Source organism: Sinohyriopsis cumingii, chromosome 5 (assembly GCF_028554795.1).
Source record: "Sinohyriopsis cumingii isolate HCF-2022 chromosome 5, ASM2855479v2, whole genome shotgun sequence".
Taxonomy (NCBI): Eukaryota; Metazoa; Mollusca; class Bivalvia; order Unionida; family Unionidae; genus Sinohyriopsis; species Sinohyriopsis cumingii.
Genome location: NC_142965.1, coordinates 101573967 through 101597125, shown reverse-complemented (window position 1 = coordinate 101597125; position 23159 = coordinate 101573967). Strand labels below are relative to the sequence as shown.

General features: G+C 37.9%; 1 protein-coding gene across 1 annotated transcript in view; it reads right to left on the bottom strand.

Moving 5' to 3' along the window:
• Positions 1–1075: 1075 nt before the first annotated feature.
• Positions 1076–23159, bottom strand: part of LOC149799887 (cullin-3-like) — a 93306-nt gene continuing 71222 nt past the window's right edge. Inside the window, exons 16-20 of the mRNA XM_089959330.1 lie at positions 22175–22243; positions 20348–20423; positions 12674–12743; positions 4435–4541; positions 1076–3312 (exon numbers count right to left, since the gene is read on the bottom strand). Of these exons, the coding sequence (XP_089815456.1) occupies positions 3288–3312; positions 4435–4541; positions 12674–12743; positions 20348–20423; positions 22175–22243 (347 nt within the window). The 3' untranslated portion in view covers positions 1076–3287. The remainder of the gene's footprint in view (positions 3313–4434; positions 4542–12673; positions 12744–20347; positions 20424–22174; positions 22244–23159) is intronic.

The following is a 23159-nucleotide window of genomic DNA, read 5'->3' as shown; positions in this document are numbered from 1 at the left end:
TCTATTTTTAGGTTTGTCTTTGTTTAGTAATGGTGGTCATATTTGGTGGCAGAATGGCATCGTTTGAAAAAATATGAATGACCTTCATGTCAAGAAAGTGTCAAATTTGATCAAATTCTGTTTAACAGTTTCTGAGATGTCATTTCAAAAAGTAATTTTATTATTAGTAAAGATAGCTGTACTTGATGGCGTATTGGTACCCTCTGAAAAACACTTCTGAAAGACTATTATGCTATTTTGTCAAAATCAGTCAAGTAAATTTTAAAAAGAAGTCATTTAAAATGTCTTTTCTTTTCATTAATAACAGCCAAATCTGATGGTGGATTGATATCATTTTAACAAATATAAAAGAGCTTCTTGCCAAGATGTTTTCTGACAAAATTGGTCTAATTCTGTTGCATGCTCTTTTTAGAAGTTGTTTCCATGTGTTTTTCAAATGAACTAATTAGCATCATTTGAACAAATCTGACAGAATCTCATGCAGGATGCTGTCAAATTTGGTCAAATTCTGTTCAGCACTTACAGAGTTGCTGTTTAAAGGCTTCTCTATTGTTAGTTGTTGCTGTTGTAGGGTTTAACACCATTTTTCAGCACATGATACGCTATACATGGTGGCCAGTATTAATGGTGGAGGAATAACCCTGGAAAACCCCGGAAAGAACCACGACCCATGAGAAGCTACTGGCAAGCTTTCTCACATACCCACATTGGCCGAATCCAAGACTTGAACCCATGCAGACAGAGGTGAGATGGCAGTAAACCGTAATGAAGAGTGCTTTAGACCATTCGGCCACTCGAGGCTCCCTATTTTAAGTAATGTTGGTCATATTTAATAATAGAACTGCATCACTGGAACAATTCTGAAAGATATTTTCATGCCAATTGTTACAACTAATCAGAAGAACAAGACTGACCTTGATCTACCAGCACATTCTGCAATGGCAAATCAATGTATGTGTTGTTTGCAGTTGAACCCCAACTTATGAGTGAGAACAGATGGTATTTAGTAAAGGATGTGGTTCTACACAGCTCAATACATAAAGATAGAAGGAAGAAAAAACAACACAAGATAAGAAATGGTACAGTATTTTAATTGTAGTATTTTAGTGTACAAATAAATCATGCTTCCATTCATTCTGACATGTCAGTCAAATTACACAGCAGCCATCGCTCTAGGTATGGCAAAACAATGAAGTGGTTTAAACATTAATTCCAATTTTTCTGTCTTAATTTTTCACCAAACTACAGTCCTATCCTATATGTTTTTTTTGTTTGTTTCAATGCCCTGTCCATAATATATATTAAACCAGCACATTTGTTTACATTCCTTGCTGTAATCCAACCAGCACAGTACTTCATACAAGATGAATTGTAGCAACCAGTGCTGAATGACCAGCTCCCATGGGGACATATTAAACTTAGTTGAGATGAAAATATGTGTATGATTTGCTCTCTGACAGGTTTGTCTCAAAGCAACCAAAGTTACTACTGTAAAAATGAATATCCTAATCTGAATAATACACTTTGGTCTAATGATGTACCATAACATATGTACTATGTATAATTGAGTCTGGACCAGGAAATCTGATCATGCAGTATAAAGAATAATATTTGCTTCTACAGTCTGCATTACAGTTCTTCTGTTGATGTGCTTCCAACTGAGCATTGCAAACTAAATAATATGCTGGGCAAAGTAACTTCTTAATTTCATTAAATTATGCATGCATTGTTAATCACATTAAGAGGGACATGCTTCAATTATTGAAATAGATTTTTTGTGTGTTGTAACCCCTGTCAGAAACTCTGCATGTTATAAGTAACCAAAAGCTTGCATTGCTATTTGGCAGTCAAATGGCTGATTAAATGACAAATAGTAGGAATTATAATATTCACGCATAATGTATGAATTCAATTTGCCTTTTAATAAAATTTACATGCAATTAATCTCTTCAACTTAAAAAAGAAATCAATCAGAAAAAATTATAAAGTTTATATCAGAATTTTTAAATTTATAAAACTACGAGAAATGAAACTGGTAATTTTGCTTTACTGACTTCATATTTATAGTATTTTCTTTACATGTATTGTCTAACTTGTTCATTTTTCATTCTTTGTCCTTGGTTTGAATGAATCACTGAAAACTACAAAGAAAACTGACCTGAAAGTGTAAGAAAAATTTTCAATGCAATCTACACAAACCAATTATTCTGTGAACATATAGTTGTAGCAGACAAAGAAAAAAAAAATTGAAAGAAAACAAAATGTTATAAGTTAGACATGCCCTGCATGCTGAGCAATCCCAGTAGCAGTAATGGAAGCAGTTTTTTAGTTAAAATGAATTAGATATAAAAAAGCCAAAATGCATATTTCTCTAAGAATGTTCAGGCAGATAAGATAAATACAAAACAAGGTTTCAGGTCCAATACATTTTTCCTCAATTTAATATGGGTTGTAGAAAACTATATTTAGTATTCATAAAGTAAGTCAAACAGCAATCCAAACCATCACAAACTCTCCTTTACCAGCACATACCTATATGCACTTACACCCATTCATCCATACATTCAAGACATACAAACCTACATACCCAAACATGCATACAGACATACCTAAGCCTATAGACAGACAAACCATTTTACAGACAAAATTGTTTTCACACAGATGATATTGTTAGGAAAAGTATGAATCTTGTATCAAGAATTTGTGTCCTCCCAAATGGAAGTACATTATTTCTGTCCAGGATTTTCTCTGAGACAAAAATATTACCTAAACATTTGTAAATGAACTAATGAAGTCCCATGAGACTTCTTACAAAGAAATTTTTAAATTGATAATCTGATAATACCATCAAAAAGTTCTCTTTTATTGTTACTTTTTCTTTCATTAAAATATTATCCCCAATACATATCAAGTTCATCATATACAGGTACTTAGAGGCTTCTACAAAACCTTAAAAAAATACTACTACTGACAAATAAGTTCTCATAAAAAAGCCCAAAACCAGTGAACAACACAGTTCAGTATGTCCCCAAGGATGCAGTCGTATCAACTCTCCATAAAATATAGCTTTCAAGTAAAGGCTCCTTCAGTATGGTAACTGAAGGTTATAGCCTATGACTCAGAATTAAAAAAGTTCATTGCCATCTTCCTGAAAGCTATCATCGCCAGCGACTGTCTCCTTCTAAGTGGAACAGGGTGGTGTATTGTATAGTGTTCTTTATCCTCCCTAGCAGGATGCATTAAAGTTATAACCAGTTTCCATGGAGACAGAATAAAGCAAAGCTGATCTATGCCACATACGTATACATTTTCCTGTAAAGAAAAAACAAACTCCATTTTTATACGTACATTGCCTAAAAAAACCCACTGAAATCAAAACAACAATTTTTTTTTAGGAGATACACTATTATTAGCATAAAAGGAGTATCATGAATGGCACATTATATGACCAACCCACGCCTAATAGTCCTCTATATGGACAATTAAACTGTTGTGTAGAAACCACTTTTCATCTTCCAGTCAGTGACCCCATCCCCAAAATCAATAGGTTTCTTTCTTACTGCAAGTGGAAGCCATTAATAGGTTGGGTCCAGATTGGTGATGTAGAACATGTTATTTGTTATTGTGCGGAACGCATTTGTTTTCAATCACTTAGCCTGGACTCGGGTATTTTGTCCTTGAAATAAATATGGCTCTTCCTTATCCCAAGTTCACAATTTACACACAATTTAGTACCTGAGGATAATGGGGAACTCAAAGTCAATCTCCAGAAACTTTTTTTTTCTTTCAATCACAGTGACTCTGAACATTTACAATTTTGGCCCCAAAATTATTAAGCTTCTTCCTTTGCCAAAGTACAAGCCAATCACAAATATTGGTAACTGTAGATGATGGAAAACTAAAGTTATTGTGCAGACACCATTTTTCTTCATTTGGTCAGTGACCTTGACCTCCAAACTTTTAACACCAAAATCTAAAGGGATATGCAAAAGTGCAAGCCTTCCACAAACTTTGGTGAATTAGAGATGGTGGACAAATAGAGTCATTGTACAGAAACAAAACTGGCAACAGATAGAGAGATGGACATCACAAAATAAAATGTTCTGCTTTATGGTGGGCATATAAGGAAATAATGGGGAAAAATACAGATTATCATGAAAATTCTGTTGTAAATTTTAACTTTCGTTCTTCATCATTGTCTTATTTACACTTCTTAAGTGAAAATAATGTGGACTTCCTCTGCATTAGCATACACTCTTGCAGTAATACTTTAGGCAAGTTGGTACAAAGGGTGCTATAAAAATTCCCATGATTAAAAATAAAGATCATGGCATTGTCAAGTTATAGTTTACATACATAACAATGAGAATGTTAACATACCACCATAATTTGCATTTTGTCAGAGAAAGATTCTGCAAATATATAGTGACTTACCTATCCTCAGGGGTGCGTGCTAGATAATCCCTCTCTATCAGTCCCTCTATTCGTTTCTTTATCACAACAGGACTTGGCAAAAAGCGGCTCTTCAGTTGTTCAGTTACCTTTTTTCAGCAAGGAATGAAATCACACAATGCAACAGTTATTAAGTAAACTATATTTACAGAGAAAGCAAATTTGTAAGCAAATTGTGTTTCTCCAAGAATACTTATCCAATCACATTGTATTAGGAATACTAGTGTGCTACCTCATGAATCCAGCTCTACTAAAAGATGACATCTTATCCTGTCTATAATGGGCAGTAGCTTGTGCCCATTACCTCCCTTTGATACTAACAGGTGTTGCCAGTTTTTAGCAGAGTGAGACGCTAATGTAGATGCTTGCATAGTAAGGTAGTTAAAAGGGTTTTTCTTGGAGAAATAATTTATTTAAATATTTGTATTCTCCTTTGAATATGTTCCCCAATCACATTACATTAGGGGAATAAGCAAGAGGTGGAGGGAGGTTGCTGAGCATCTGACCTCTACCTTGGGTATCCTTCTGGGGATGAGTGGCCGTGTTCCCCACATGAAAGATAACCCATTCTCCTAATGGCACAAGCAACACAGCTTGGGATCCCTTGACCTGGGACTCTTATATATGTTAGTGAAGACAAAGTTGAAATCTTCTCACCTACCAAAATTTTCACTGGTAAATCCAGCAAAGTTAAGAGGCTGTGTAGATTGACCTAGTTGGGTCTGGTGGCCATCTGTGCTGCTGCCACTGGCCCTACCATTGCCACTAGCTCTACCAGATCCAAACTTTTCCTCTGCGATAATGAATCTCCAAGGTCAAAACTAGAGAAGGTTGTCTGCATGCCAGCCAACAGCTTCTACAATACTGAAACACTGCATTCAAAAGTGAGGCTTGCAGAGATGCTCTAATCTCATGAGCTGTAATCTTCATGAGGTGACTATGATCTTGTGCGATCTAAGAGTATGCCAAGTGTACAAACCAATTTAGCCATGAAGCAAGAGCTTGAAGGGTATGTTCTGTTTTCTGGCCTTCACCGGGAGCAAGAGGCATCTGCACAAGCCATGACTTGACTCTATGCATCTCAAGCTGTATGGCTGCTGCTCTTGACTTGTCTATGTTAGAGAGGGGAAGAATGACAACTCACTGGTTATTAACGGATGGTAACCAGGTTTTGGCTACAAAGCCTTGTTGTGTTAGGAGGACTAACAAACCATCCGTTCTGAAATGAAGATAGTTCAGGTTGAATGAAAGGGCATATAGCTCAAAGCTATCAGGAAACATGCCATCTATGATAGAAACCTTAGCAAAGTATGGGCAATGGGCTCAAACTTGCTTGAGTTGAGCCATGTTAGACACCAGGACAAGTTCCATTTGGGAAACAATGTTATGGATTTTGGTCACTGGACATTAAAATTGGTTAAAAGATCTGAAAGGTCTTTATCATGCCCAATGTCACATCTGCCATGATGCCGAAAAGAGTTCGAATACACTGATCGATGGTCTTTGATAGCGATCGGGGCCAACTGTTTCTCCTCAAAGAGCCAGAGAAAAAGTTGGCCCATCGAGGGACTGTACACGTAAAGGGATGATGTGATGGACCTGGAACCAGTCCCTAAACACATGCCACTTCCTCTTATAAGCCTTTGGAGTGGAGGGCCTTCTTGCTCTTGTGATGCTCTCCCCAGTCAAAGGTTATAATTGTTTGTCTAGCAAGGCTGTCTTGATAAAAGCCAAGTGTGTGGAAGAAGACAGTCCATGCTGGGATGTAACACCCTTGACCATAGTTACATAAGGAGATTCGGGTTGTCCAGGATCTTCCTGGGTAGATCTATCGCTAGATCGAGTAGATTGGTGACCCAGGACACTTCCCACCTCAAAGGGGCTATCAGAATCATCTTGCAATTCTGACTCCATAACGTCTGGATTATTCTTGGTATCAGGACTGTGGGGTGGAGTAGGCAAAGGACCACAACCCCTCCCAAGTGGTTGACAGCGTGTCCATAGCCAAAGCTTCTGGGTCTGGAACTGGAGAGATGAAGGTGGGCAACTTGGGATTTCATCTTGTCGCAAAAAGATTTATCATCAGCATCCCCAGAGGCTGCAGATCTGGGTGAATGGGCAGAGAGACCATTTTGTGTGAAGGGCTTCATCTCTCCTGGATACAGTGTTGGCCAAGACAGTGAGTCTGCCAGGAATGTGTAGGACCAATGAAGAATCTTCCAAATCAGGACTCAATAGTTTGGGTGATTTGGTGCCCCCGTTTGAGGAGATTAGGTCACCACTACTGTGTTGTCAGACATGATGAGGACCATTTTGCCTGGTAGTCAATTCTTCACAGAAGTGAAAGGCCTTGGTGACAGCCTTCATTTCAAGGATGCTGATGTACAGAGGCTGCTCTCCTGGCTACCATGTGCTGCTGACAGCAGTGAAATCTGGCAACAGGTGGGCACCCCAACCGTACGCACTGGTGCTGGTGCATACCGTTTTTTCCCCACTTTGGGTTTTTCCAGTGGGATTCCCCTAGTCAGCTAACCTGGGCTGTGTCACTGGTACAGGAATGACTGAATCTTGTGCATGATCAGGATGATCTGGTTGAGGGAACTTGAAAAAGGGTGCCACTGAGTCAGCAATGACATCTGTAATGGATGCATAAAAAGGAGGCTGAGCAGGATCAGGTCCACTGCCACACCGAATAAACTGAGGAGCTGCAAATCTCTCTTGATGAAATCTAAGTCTTGTTGGAAACAGACTCTACGAGTTCGACAGTTCCGGTGATGCGAACAAGAGAAAGCCACACCATATTTGAGTTGGTTAAGAACTCTATACCCAGATGGCCAAAGTTCTGGGATGGATGGAGGTCTGACTTTTCCCAGTTCACTAGAAAGCCCAGATGAGCAAGAAGAAGAAAAAGATCGTTCCTGCCTTAGAGTAGAATAGAATTTACGCGTTTCTGGAAGATGTCATCCAGATACACTGCAGCAGACTGGAACAGGAAGATGACACAATCAATAATTTGAGCCAAAACCTGGGGCTGATGTTGAGGCCAAAGGGAAGAATGGGGAATTGATAGATGGTATCGTGGTAAGCGAAATGGATAAATGTGTAGGAGAGGGGGTGAATAGGGACGAGAAAATACGCATGTCATATCGAGACTCACAGCATACTTGCTCTGTCTAAAGGAGAGGTGGATTGACCTTGCCATCTCCATCTTCAACTGGGTGAGGCGACTCCAGATGATGGTGGTCCTCAACTTGCTGTTTGCTTTCCGAAAAAGAAAAGCCGTGAGTAAAATGCTGGGGACTGAGGCCTTTGCACAAGCTCCAGTGCCTTTGTTGATGAGCAACCGTATCTCCTGTTGTTGATAGGCATCTGACTCCCAATATGATGGTGTATTCAAGATTATGGGAGAGGGGATTGTTGATGAATGGAAACCAAAGAACCTTCAAATGACCTGGATCAAGTCCCAACCTCTTCTGAGGGAATAGGGAGGTCCAGTGAGCTCAAAAATCAGTTTCTTACTGGCGCTGTATGATTGCATCATAGGGATTGATGTTGGAGCATGTGTGCTGTGTAGATCCCATCTTGAGGCTGTTGAACATCCTTTCATACTAACGCGGACTGAATGGTTGTAAATGCTTGTGTGGGTTAAGCAGCAAGGTGAAGGGGCAGTACCTGACCTGCCTGCCTCTGAACTTCCTCTGTTCTTCCTACAAAGCAACGGTGACCCAAACAGGGTCAGCCAGAAAGGGAGGGTATGATAAGGTAAAAGCGATGTGGATCACACCCATGCAACATGTCATATCAAGAGTAGACTGGCCAAACCCGTAAAAAAATTGGCCATAGTATATTGAGCAGACTTGGTCCTTGACCTCTGCCATCTTCCAAGCATGGCTATTGCTTGGTGTCGCAACAACATCCCAAACAAGCTCTAATGGGCATAGAGCAGATCTGTCCACCCTAAAAACATACAAACGCACATATGAACAGCTACTACATTCTAGTCGAGTGCCAGGAGATTAGTTCTCAAGGGGTCTGTTGCCATAAGTCCGTTTCTTCCTCCTCAACTAGATCTACCGATTCTTTAAAGTAGCGGTAAGGGTGGGGGCATTCTGAAGTAGCCAACATCCAAAAAAAGAAATTGTCCTTACTGTGGTTTTCGAAAGCTAACTTCGGTTTGTTCCATGGTCAGATCAGAGCAAGATGTGAAGGATGGTGGATTTGAAGGAGTTCCATCGCAAACACTGTGAGTCAAGGCCTATCTGGGTCTATTTGCAGAGCTAGGGAAGACATACCAGGTGGTATGATGACTTGATTCCATCCCTAGTAAAATGTCACTAGCTCTTCCTTGTGAACAAACAATACAGAAGTCCAGCACTACCGGCAATGCCGACTGGTTTGCATATCGAATGGTTGGCCTGGAACCTGGTGGTACAGAAGACGGTCTGGCTATCACTAGTACCAGTCACTCTAAAGGCCTGGCTAGTAAACAGATTTCTCACTGAAATCTCCGTCAAACAAAGGGCATGTTGCCGATAGCTTGGTTGGAGTGATGGATTTATCACTAAGATCCTTGTAAATCATAGTTGGCTGGACCGATTTGACAAAAAGGTCCCCATGTTGGAATGGCTGGATGGCTCGCAATGATGCGGTTTTGCTATGCATTAGATCCAATGGATCAGGTGGGAATGGTGTGTGGCCAGTCTGGATGCTGTCGGTATATAAGACAGTCCAGCAATCACTGGTATCGGCATCACCAAAAGATCTGGCTGAACAGACAGATTTCTCATTGAAATCTCTGGTACAGTATGATGATGATGATAGCATGGCTAGATAGATCTATCACCAAGATCCCTGTATGAGCTATCTGGCTGGATCATTTCAACAACTGGATGGCTGGTAATGGTATGTTAGCAGACCTGCCAACCCTGCAAATCCATCTCGGTAAGGCAGTTGATATTTTTCCTAAGATTGACCAGTTTTCAGTAAGGTGTAACAAAAAATCAATAACTGCTATTGTAAAGCTGAAAAATGTAATTAAAAGTTTGAAGCATTGACGATAAACATAATGTTCAACTGAAAAGTTTGTAAAGTACGCTTAGACTTTATTTACCACTAGTACAGTTGCACAAATTCTTGTTCCAAAATCTATGCAGCTCAATGGCTTGTTGCTATCTCTCAACTTGACATAATTCTTGGAAATTCTTTTTCATTTCACATGACGACGGCAATCATATCTCCCGCCACGAGTCATACTCAAAATGGCAAATGATGTATAATAAACGTAATTGTGTCCTTTCCAACTTTTATTCACAAGAATCTTAATACTCCTTTTTATTCTTCTGTGTCGATTATTAACACTTTTCTAGAAGATTATTTTCCCTTTCATCTAAAACATCCATCATTTTCTGGATGCCGTTTTTAAAAACTCTATGATAAACAGTTTGATCATGCAGACGCTTAACATGAACAAATAGGTACAATTTAAAGCAACTGAGGTGTTGCTGTAAAGTTAAACTAGTTCACTGACCAATTTCATTATTTCTAAGATGAAACCTGGATCCAAATAAAACAAGGATGAACCAATTATCTGGATTTTGTGGCAATGATAATTTTTCCGTAGTTTTTGCTAGTATGCCGTAAGTCCATATTTTAAGGGTAATTTTCATAAGACTTATGCAAAATCGCAAGAGTTGGCAGGACTGCATTAGTATTAACAGCTGGATCCAACAGATCCAGCATAAACCCCATGCACCTGGACTTACAGGCCTGATGGCCATGCTTGGACATGTGGGGGGATTTGCACCTCATGGGTTGCCTAAAATTGGGGAATACTCCTCAATGGAGACCTACCAACATTGAAAAAAAATCAAAATCAGGAAAATCACCATTAAAAATCAGGAGGCAGGGTAAAAAATCAGGAGGTACAAGAGTAAAGTGTATATATCATGATAAAGATGTCTACTTTTGTTATTTCAGTCCATTGTATGTTGCAGATTTGCATTTCTGCAAAAGCTCATCATTTATTTGTTCTTGGGTGCCAAATTTGCTAACAAGAATAGCTTCCCGGGTGGATGCTGACAGGCTGGCTCTTAGGCTAGTTATGTTTTTTCTGACCATTGAGAATGCTCTCTCAGCACTGCTGTTGCTATGTGGTATTGAAAGTATTGGGTTGGAAATAACAGTTGGTCAGATCCATCCTTTTTTTTTCTGAGAGCAACCGACTGATGATCTGCTCTTTCCACATTCAATTCTGCGTCTAAATTGTAGATTTGGTAAAGCTAAAACTTTCTATGCAGACCATCAATGCTGATTCCTTCCAATCAGCTGGAGAAAAAGGCCAGGTCATTAAATGATACTATTGATTGTTTCAACACATCTGCAACGCTTGCACTGTTTTTATTAATGTATCTGGCCCACTACATCGTATTGAGAGATGCTGTGAGCAACACTGGCAGAATGCATGATAAGCCCAGCGAGTCGATGGATGAAAGAAAGCAAACTGCTTCTTCCAATTACTCCTATATTTTTTTATCCCATTTCTTTTTCTTTGCTGGTGAAAATTCATCAGTTACTTCCTTTTCCTCTTTTTTCACTTCTTGCTGAGAAATTTATCCTTTATATTGCTCTGATTTCTTGATGGGGTTGGATCAAGAGAACCACACTGTGAGACAATCTCTTCGTACTGGCAGAAGAAAACTGGAAATCAAACCAGATATGGTAAAGTACTAAGAAACATACCAGACACAGAAACAGGGAAATGGAAAATGATGTTTTTGTAAAATAAATACAGATTTTTTTCTCTTGAGGAGTTAAAAATCAGGAAATCGGAAGATACATCCAAAATTCAGGATTTTTCCAATTTTTTTCAGTATGGTTGGCAGGTCTGCCAATGAGTCAGTATTGCCAACAACAAACCATAGGTTGTCTTCCTTGACCAATTCAGTCTTTCCTTCCATTCAATGCTAAAAGGAGGATCCCTGTGAACATGCATTTCATGCATTGAGCAAACATTCCTCCTGAAGCAACACTAGAAGAGAAAACAAAGCATACATAAGCAAATTAGTATGTATCTAACTAGCTAATGGCATAAACTGTCAAATCAGTATCACCTAAAATGGAAGCCCTTACTTCCACTTACTACATATTATAGAAGCTGCTTATCAGAAACAGTGTATATATAGTAAAATCAAAACAATAGTCATGCTCTAAAGTTGCATACAAACCATTTAAATTTACATTCTGTTGAAACGACAAAAAATAACACCAACTAAAGCAGAAACTAGTAATGTGCTGAAATTACTAGGTTGCTAAAAACATTGTCATAACTAACAGATCAGTGAAAGTGTTTTATCAGAACCTATTGCCCTTATAAAGTTATGCACAATGATTAGTTAATAATTAAACCAAAATTCTATCAAAACAGTGTGAAATGTGAACAAACTAAGCATAATTAAGAAGCAAAACTTCAGAATTTCGCTAATAAAAGCTCTGTAACTGACGGAGGAAGTGAATCAAGCCAGAGGTACGCTAACAAGTAATGACCTTGTATAAGGTCAATGATAGCGTGGTGGGATGGTGGTCTTACAAGACAAAGTTCCGACAAGTGACAAATCATTCAAAAATTGGTAGAAATTGTGAAATAACGCATACAACCTGCAGTAATTCCACACAATAAATCCAAAATGAACATTGAATGGGCCCATAAGAACACAAAAACAGTTGGACTGTTGGAGGATAAATTGTACATAGTCTGTACAGCAGAGAAGCTAAAAACTGGTGACACCTACTGGTATCAAATGGAGGTAATGGGCAAGAATGACTGCCCTTTGCCTATCTAAAAATAGACAGGATAATATGTTTTCTTTTTAGTAGGGCTGGATTTGCTAAGTAGCAGGCTAATATTCCTAATGTAATGTGATTGGGAAACGTATTCAAAGGAGAAATTGAAAGCAAATTTTTTCTGAAACTTTTCACCAATTCTCTTAGCCATTTAATAGTGTTATAGAAAAGGTACAAAATATACTTTGACAAAATATTATTCACAACAGGTGTCACAGACATTTCAAATTAAAGCATTCAATTTTTTAAAACTCAGCAAGTGCAGTAAATCAAATATAATACTTAGAATTCCCTCTATAATTCAGCACTTTAGTAAATTAGCATATTCTCAGAGAACACACAAACGAAGAAAAATAGCAAATAATAAATAAATATATTGTACCTCTGCAACTAGTACATTGTGCTGGAGCTTCTTCCTTGCTTTCATTATTCGTACAATGGCAGCTTCAATCGTAAACAAGTTAAGGATAAATGTGAAAATGTGCACTCATGATACTGATAAAAACATTCAAGCAAGTATCAGTTAATTTTAATAAGACCCACTGACTAGAAATATATTACAAAAGTAGACTGGTGATGATGGTATCAAGAGATGAGTAGTACTGATGTGGTAAGCAGTTATATGTATAGCTTGATAACTGTGAAAGCCAGACTGTTTATGTTGTGCATGAATTACTGCTGTTGCCATTGCTGTTTTCATTCAAGGAATGGATTTTGAACCTGACTTCCATGAAAGCCATGTTGTAGCAAGACAAGCTGCCTTAGACGCAAACTTAACATATAATGATCTGTCAAGATGTTCTTGCAAATCTGATTAAAAATTAACTATTGTTTTAAGAAAGTCAGATATAGAGTGAAAAAATCTTTAAAAGTGTGTCACAAACCTGGAGAGACAGTTTTGATGTGCTTAGTTTGGTACCACAAATGGTAAATTCGTCACTCAGTATGGTTATGAATGTCAATATTGATTTACCAACCCAATCATCAAGTTTTAACAAATGCCTTCTGCCAGTACACTTAACTGTTTTGCCACAATAAAAGAAAACTTAGTGTGCTATATGTTTTTCCAAGAATGCCAACCTGAACACAATTCTGTTAGGAAATCATCTCAACTAACTCTCAAATCCAGAATTCTGATAATGACAGACAGGTTTTATCTTTCCCATTTATATAACATATAGAATATAAAAACAGCATCTATGGGAGCTCTTTCAAGACACCATTATAATGACCTCTTCATGCTACCACTGGTATCCCATGTATCAGATGTACTTTAGTTTAAACTCAAGTGAAGCATCAATGACGATGCTCGCATTTGTGGGAAGGTGTGGGGTGGCTTCATAATAATGTGACTGAGTAAAATATTTTTGGAAGAAACACTAATTACAAAAGTATCTTTTCTACATTGAATATATCACCTAAATATATTCATGTTAGGAGAATAGGGTAATAGGATCATGAGCATCCAACTTTTACCACAGTTACTTTTTTGGAGGAAGTACAATGGAGTCCTTTGCTAAGGAAAGAAACACTCCTATGCAAAAGGCAGTGAAAATATGGGTGCTGTTTCCTTACGAAATAAAAAATTCCAGTCAAATCCAGTGAAATCTTTTAAAGTTGTGCTGTCATTAAATATTTGGTGACAGGGTGGGCAACAGCCATCTGTTCAACAAGATTAATTTCTATCCTTGCTGTGCTGCTAGATCACAAAGCAAGAAGCTTGAGAATGTCAACAGCACATTGCAGCCAACAACCTCAATGATATCTCAGATCAAAATGTTGCATTTAATGGCACAACTCACAGGGGTGGTACAATGTCATCAGCAGAAATCTTCAAGAAGATTGTCTGATTTTGGGAAATGTCAGAGCACATGACCCACTTGAGACATGATGCTACGGTTTGGGAAGTTGTCTTGCTTCACTACCTTTACCGTGAAAGTCACTGTCTGGCCACTATATATTTTGTGCATTTCAAGCACCAGTGTACAGTCTAGGTCTTGCACAGCTATCTTAATTAAAGAATCAATCGAGGTTGGCTCACATCGAGGTTGGCTCACTCCTCCGGCAGACTGGATCTTGAACACATTTCTTATGACAATGGCTGTGGAACTGTCTCTCTTAAGTAAACAAGTCAAAACCTCTTATTCTTGTGAAAAGCTTCTCACCCTCTGTCCTCTGCAAGGACTAATTTCCATCATCATATTCAATCTTCGAAGTTCCTTCTGTGGCCTATACTCCATTCTGTTTCATTTTCTTTCATCCTTCTTTGTTGCAACAGAATCAGTCAGGCTTTAAATGAATCCTATCTGATTCATCAAAAGATTGGCATTGAGTTTGAGGTGCACATATTGTTTTGTCAGAGGATCGGCATTTTTGTAAGTTATGACAATATGTTATGATTTCAATAAGGGCACATTCATTGCAAACCTCTTATAAACGTCATAGTGGTATCCATTACATATATATTTTAATTTCATCAGTCAGTTATTTGGATTTTTTGTCTGGGATAAAAATGTGAATGATTCACAGTTTGACCCTGCAGCTTTACTGTCTTCAATTTTTCTGTTCTGCATATCAATTTTCTTTCCCTTTCTTCGCCCAATGCAATTAACTGAAAGACCAAATAATGATAACAGTTGGGACATCCGAAGTTATGTAATGAGGGTGGATTAGTGTATTTACATTGTTGGTGCAGATTGTGCTGTAAATCAGCAAAACTATCATAAGTGAACACAAGTGCTAATACTAAATCTACTAAATACTAAATGTTAACTATATGCAAGTATGTTAAAAATTGAATAATAATGATGCAGACATGACATAAAGTGTCACTGATTCTTATAAAATACGAAAATAACATTTTATTTCTCCACTGGCAAATTTTCTTTCTTTCTTCAAAAAAGAAATAGGATTTAAAACAATATGTAGTCGGGAGTATCAGTTAAATACCATTACATCAAAAACAGCCCCAAGACATGCAAAATGACTAAAATACTCTAATTCAAAACATTAAACAAGATGAAGGGAGTGAATTTAAAAACAAAATTAATTTTGGGTAAGAACACCAGTTTGTGTCTTATATTTATTGAATAGGTATTTTTAAAACCTTCCTGTGACCAAACGAGTCGAGATATTTGGATGTCTGTTTTTATGGACAGAGAGAATGTGCAGATATATTGCCCATATGTATAAAAGCCACTGACTTCAACAAGAAAGGATTCCAATATAAGCAATGTCACCACATTCCACAACTGTCTCATTGTGTATCCTATATAGGTTGCTTGTCGATTTCTTTAAATATTCATGCATGTTGACATCTTTTATCTTGTTAGGCATACCTTAAAAAATAATAACAAAGAAACAGAACAAAAAAGAAATAGAGTACTAAGGGGCTGCACAGTAGGCCCACAAACCAATAAAGATCATCTTTTTCCCCTCATATGGCTTTAAAAGTAGAAAACCTACTTACATGAGTGATCCTCTCAAGACTGAAATGGAAAACCTGCATCCTGGGATACTTCAGCGACTTGGGCATTACCAGGATTTTCCTAGGGGCATCTACTGCTAGATCAATGACCCAGGAATCATCCCATCTAAGTAGAGTGATCAGAACCAGTTTGCATGTCTAACCCCTTTTCTTCTTAATGACTCTTGTGACCAGAAAAACTGGAGGAGTGTTGCCCCTAAATTTAATCCCTCCTGTCTGCCAATGTCTCATCTTTGCTAGCAGAGGTTCTGATATGATTATCCTACCTACACTTTGGCAGATCAAATTGATATATTGGAGCATCGTCCCAGTGACATCTATTGGATTTTATGAGTTGCCTCCCTTAGTATGCAATGCCAACTAACTAATAGCATGGTGCCATGTACATCATCTGAAAAGGGTGGGGGTAACTGACCTAAAAGGGACACTATGGAAGTTTAACATCAAAAGCATGACTATGTACCAGAGGGAAGCCATTATAGGTGCATTTGAGTGAAATGTATTTGTGCAAACACAGGCCAGCAGTGGAAAATTGCTTATTTCTCAGTCCATTCAAGTGTACTTTCCTTGTCTCGATCATGCAGAAACAGGGTTCTAATTTGAACAAGCTAATTTTGATTGGATGTGGTGGCTTGCAGCCGCATCCAATGAAATTCAAAGACCTGAAGCACAGAAATATCTGCTTGATATGCCAAGATGTAGATAGGGTTATCACATCAGAACTTTGGCTAGCAAAGATGACAATGCATCCACTTCCCATGCTTCCGAGTCTGAGTTTGGAGAGACAAAGGTGGGCAGTCTTTCCCCTAACTCATCACAAGTGATTTGTCACTGGATGAACACCACTCCACCCCATAAAATTCAATTGGTACTTAAAGCATTATAGCATCACCTGTGGCTCACTGAACTTAGCTTACCTTACTTGTCCTCATGATTCTCTTTTGGTGATCCTTTAAAACAGACCACTTCTGCAACTTAGGTTGAGGCATCTGATTATTGAAATTAGGGGAGTAAAACTTACCTTTGTTATTGAATTTCTGGGTGTGGTGTTGTGACCAACTGTTGAGCCAATCCTTTGTGCATCACTTCTATCTTTGACAAGAAGTGGGGCATACTAGTACTTATTAATGAAGTCTAACTTTGACAGCCCCCTCTTATGCACAGACAACACAATAAGAGAAAAAGCATAAGCTCGAAAAGTCTCTGCAGTCAATTTAAAACATCCTAGTTTTCAGCATTAGTGAGCTTGGCAATTGAAAGTTTGTCCACAGCTTATACCAGAAAAATCAAGCCTTTGATTAGAAGACTCTGCATATGTTATTGCTGAAGGTCTGATCTTGTTTCTTTCTTTAATTTGTCCCTCACTTCTGGATTGACCTTGGGCATGGTAATTTTTTCTGTCTGCTGGACACAAGCGTTTTTTTCAGTTCGTAAGGCTTATCTGGTGTGATTCATGCCTTCTTCCCTAATTTACAAATTGCACTACTGCTGGAAATAAATTTATGCCCACTTTTTCCACATTTGCGAAAAACTGCATCAAGGAACGGTGGAAATCTTAATTGTTGCCAGTTTGACTGGCATCATCATTATATGTAATCAATCATTCATTTCTCTTCAGAAGGCAGGTAAATCATTCTGAAAACATTCTCCGGAATTGCTGTCATTACCATTTGCATCATTGGACATTCTGGCAGCCGTACCGTCCTCATCTTCTACAGACACAATGTCAAACAAGCAGGCATATGGCTGCTTATAATAATGAGCATGTTGATCACAAAGCCTTTATCCCCTTATTGTTCCAAGTCCACTTTCTGCTATAAACTTTCCCAGCTACTGATTGTTGTTGCATTGTCATCTGGTGTAATCCAACTTAAATAACAAATGTACAGTTCAAATCTCCTGTGGTACTCTGCATTTACATAAACACAGGGCACTCCCATGATGAAGATCCCATGTGCTGCCACATTTGTTTACAAGATGGCACATGACATTCTGGCAAATAATTAGAGACTTGCTGAGGAGACTGTAATGGAAGCCCCTCAGTGATCAAGGCATTATCAATCCATTTAATTTGAAGGTACCAAATTGGAGACCAAGGATTCTGCACACAAAAACCAATGGATTATCCAATAAATTTATTGACAGCACAAATTAACCTACAAACAATGAAATGTAACACACAAAATCCAGAAATATACTGAGTGTCACTTATACTGAGGCTGACCATAATCTTTGGACAATAGGCACTCAGCAGTCATATGGCCTGCATCATCTACTCAAATCCTGAGGATACCATGGGACAATGGAATTAATATTTTAAGGGGGGGTGGAATCCAAGTTATTGAAATACCATCATTCAAGGCATTCTTTGAATATATTCACAAACTAGGCTTGACAAATATCCATCCATACTTGTGTCATCATGCTCACAATCAAGTAAACTTAAAACCAAACTATATCCAAGTGCTGACTATCAACTTGTTTACTGAAATGCAACTAAATACAAAGTCTGGTCGAAATTCAATTGTATATGTACAAGTCACCATATCACTGCGTTCCAGGTCTCAATAAAGTACAACAAAAGTACCATGTATTGCACATTATTTGCTGTGACTTTTAATCTTTAGACCCCAGAGTTTAAAGTTTATTAATTACTCTACACACAGGTCATCCAAACAAACTGGTCAAGAAACTTACTCTACAAAATAAATGTTATTCTGCAAACCCATTTTTCCCCCTATCAATCAGTGACCCTGGCTTCTGATGCAAAATCAATAAGCTTACAAAAAGCATTAAGTCATCCACCATTGCTCAAAGAAAAATTCTTTTAGGTACAGGCCCAGGATTGGTGACTTAAATAAACTCACAAACCCTGACTGAAATTCACTTAGCCTGGGCTCCAGTTTCCACATGCTCAAAATTTCATCTTTCATAATACAGCCATGCAAGACTGCAATAGCTACAATTCAAATATAAATTCAATCAGGTTCAAAGGGGTTTGAAGGAAAAACAAGTGTCATTAGTGTTCATCATTACACTCACTTGGGACTAGAAGGTCCCTGTGTTCAAACTTCTCTGCTGGATTCTCTCTGAGCTGACGTATGTTGATGTGTTGTTTGCAGTATGTGCGAAGAATTAATAGCCTCTCCATCCTCCTGTTTCTTTTGGCTGGCGTGCTTAAAGAAGTAAAACTCGGTCAATCAAGAGTTCTGAAATTTATTTTAGTTGGGCTTTAAAAATGAATTACACCTGAACACTATTCCATCAAGTGAAATTATCATGCTTTGCATTTTCTATATCTGCAGTAAAATCCAACTTCAAAGAAATGTTGCCGCTGTTAACAAACTTGTAAAAAATATAATACATATGGACTAAACATTCTCCTTCAAGGCAATGATATGTAATAATTTTTGTTCTTGTACTCACATCTAGCATCTCTTGATTTAACTACAATGTGTTGTTCCACTTCCTGATGATACCTATGCAAAACAGCACAATGGGATCACCCACTGCAGCCTTCAAACACATCTCACTAGGTACATTCAGCCAACTGAGTGATATGTAAAATAGTGGTTTATACCTGACCTATTTGTCTTTAATTGTCACTATTTGAACTGCCCATGGGATAGTTTTACAAGAGCCAAAGGGTTTGGGAGCACAAAATCATATTTTTAGCATAACATGCCATGCTTCAATCTGATTAAAATCAGATCTCAGTGTTACATAGGACAGTGGTGATCTAATTTGGATTGTGCTGTGTTATGGCAGGTAAGTCAGCATCTTAAAAATACATTTTCAGATTTCATTAGTGAGATCAAAGTTCCTTAGGAGGGGACCCAAGTGGCAGAGTGGTCTAAAGCGCTCTCCGTTACGGATCACTGCCATCTCACCTCTGTCTGTGTGGGTTCGAGTCTAGGATTCAGCCAATGTGGGTATGTGAGAAAGCTTGCCAGTAGCTTCTTGTGGGTCAGTGGTTCTTTCTGGGGTTTTCCCAGGTTCTTCGTCCACCATTAATACTGGCGGCCATGTATAGCCTATTGTGTGCTGAAAAATGGTGTTCAACCTCAGAACAACAACGTTCCTAAGGCAAATTAGAATTTTTCCAACAAGCCCAATAAGCACCTCAACAAGAATGCAGGATGGGGCCGATCTGAAATTAGAGAGGCCACAGGCAGCGTTTTATTGGATTTTTATAGCACTGGGTCCACAAATTTTTATTTGTAGAGTTCATAACTGAAAATTTTGTACAGAAAGCATTTTTTGTCAGCAAATGACCATAACCTTTGATCACAAACCTGATAGGCTTCTTCCTACCACAATGGCAAACCACTTACAAAAGTGTGGTTATGGGCTGTAATGTTATTATGCAGAAACCATTTTATTTTGTTCAGTCAATGACTGTGACCAGAAATTGATTGGCTTCTTCTCTTCAAGCTATTTACAACATTCAGCAACAGCAAATGGAGAACTCATATTATTTATTTGTGTAACACAAAAGTGAACCTGATGGATGGATGATCATCATTACATGATATGCTCTACCTTATGGCAGATATATAAAAAGGATATTCATGTTTTCTGTCCTCATCTACTTTTGTCCTTGTCTCTTTCCTTTCAGGTTCCTCCTCTCCTTTAGTGGCTGCCACTGAAAAGAAAATGAACGATAGAGCTATTAGCAACAGGTGTATCACACAAAGCCACATTCAATACTATTTACTCCTTTGGGCTTTAAACAGAAAAACATACGCTGGATAACCAAAGTTAGAAGATGGACATTCAGGGGCCAAGACTACTCTAGATGATGACATGAAATGCTTAGATTTCTGATGATGTGAAATACATAAAATCTACCTCCTTCAATGAATCATCACAACAGTCATCTCCCATGTAAAGATTTGAAGCTGTCCAACAGGGCCACAACTTTGCCCAAAATGAAGTAGGCAAGAGAAAATCCATAAAAGACATGTAGGTTTTGTTAAACAAAAAATGTTCACAAAAACAGCATTATGTTTAACAGTTCTTGAGCTATACTGATTACAAACAACATGCAATGTAAAGATATAAACTGACTGACATTGGAAGGTAAATGGTGCACTCAAGGCAAAGCACATTAAAGGCAAATCTAGGTCTAAGAGATAATCTTCTTACCAAATTCCATCAGAATACATTGATGGGTTCTTGAGCTAATTTAACTGCAAGCAACATTTTTTCCCATGTAAAGACAAGACTTTGCTTGACACAGAGCAAAACTTTTGTCCCAAAACACACCTGAAGAGACAAAACCTATTAAAGGCTTATCTAGGTTTCTGAGATAATATACACACCAAACTAAATCAGAATATGTTTAATGATTCCCGATTTATGAAGGCTACAAGGATCTGCTCTAGTAGAGATTTGAAATTTAAGAAAGGGATATAACTCAAAATCATCCCTGAAAGGTTGAAACCTTTAAAACGGACATCTGTGTATAACAGTTAATTCACCAACCAAATGGCATCTAATTACGTGCAAGGATCGCAGAGCTATACTGGTTATAAGCGTGAATGAATGGACAGATGGAAGGACAGAATGGGTGATTATTAAATGGCTCCCCCACTTGATGTGGGGCTCTAATTATGTGCAAATAAGATCTTATTTGTATCATTATAGGTATTTCTTATAAAATCTTGAAGTTGCTTTGATTGGAGAAAGTACAGTAAAATCTTAAAAGACCATATTTTGTTTGCAGTAGTTTGGTCTTTCAAAACAAGGTTTACTCAAGAGATGTTGAAGGGCAATATTAACTGGATACTCAAAGATCAGCAATTACAACCTGACCTGAACTATCACCACACAGAACATGGCTGAATCAGTGCTCTTTATTCCTCTACCATCTAACTAGAACAATTTTATTCACTACAACATTTCCAGTATTGCTGTCATAAAGAAGGAACATGGAGAACAAACTAAATTCTTAATTTCAAACATAATTAGTTGCTTTGGGTTGGTCTGACTTGGGTGTTTTATGGCACAGGACCAGGAGTAACATGATTTGCCCAAGGACACACAGTGATGGTCAACCTGGGTTGATCCAATGATAAGATTAAATCCCAAACCTGCTCATCATTCATTTTTTGGAAAGAATAATAGGATGCATGAAACTTTATCTTCTAAATAAACAGGCTGAAATATTCAGCACTGCTTCCACTTTTCTTGCCTCGATAACAGAGCCTGGTGTGTGTGTAAATAATAAAAACAAGAGGGACTTCGGTGAAGGCACAGCAAGAGAGCTGTGAAAAAACGGCAAATTCTCTCACTCAAACAATGTGTGTGTGTGTGTGTGTAGAGGCATGGAGGTGTGACTGTATTTTTGTCATTCCTTAAGTTTGTGTCTGCAAGTAACCCTGACCCACTGACCTGTCTGGATCTTAACACGGAAAAGTTTGGATGTGAACTGATCATTCACAAGAAACACATGGTCTGGCTCTGAAATGAAATGCATAAATAGGTGTCAACAACACATCTTATGCTGGTATCTTAAATCCAAGGAAAATAAGGATATAGGATCATCATACAAGTTTTCAACCCTCACCTTGCACATTAAACTTAATTTTTAAGTAATTCTCACAATTTTGAACAAAAAAAGTCCATAGTGAGGCAGAGCAGCTATTCTCCCAAGTGACAGAATTACATTTATGAAGGAGAGACTAATCAAAATTTAAACAGCTCACCTCTACAAGCTTCTACTAGTCTTCAAAACACCATGTAGAAAATAAATTCAGACCAAAGTAAACCCAATAATGAAACGCTGGCCTATTTTTTAAAAAACTATAAGTCTTTAATGCAATTTTTATCATTACATTTTTTAATCTCTTTAAATATAAACCTATCATCGTTAAATTTGCACGATATAGCTAGTAATGTGCTGACATACTGTTAAACCACCAACCTACACACCTGCTTAGTCACACCCACTCATGCACCTACCTACCTTCTGTGACTGGGGATAAAAGACAAAATGATAATTAAATAAATTCTTTTCCATGATATAAAAGTAGAGGTATAATCATTATGAGTTAATTAGACCAGCGATTATGTTGTCTTTTGTATTATTATTTTAAACAGTCACTGTTTTTAAAATATGTATGAGAAGCCATTATCATTATTCACCCTGTAAAAAGTCACATTTTCCTTGGTTCAAGTCACAGGCTTTGAGTAACCTTGGAGAGACAGCCAACATTACAGAGTTCATGCATCAGCAATTACCTGGATTAGCTACTACAGGTGAGGTCTCACATAAAAGCATGCAATCCACACATGTAATTCCTATACTCATTTATATACACAATACACTGCTAACCTGGAGAGAGTAACCTATCACCATAAACAATGTCCAGTCATT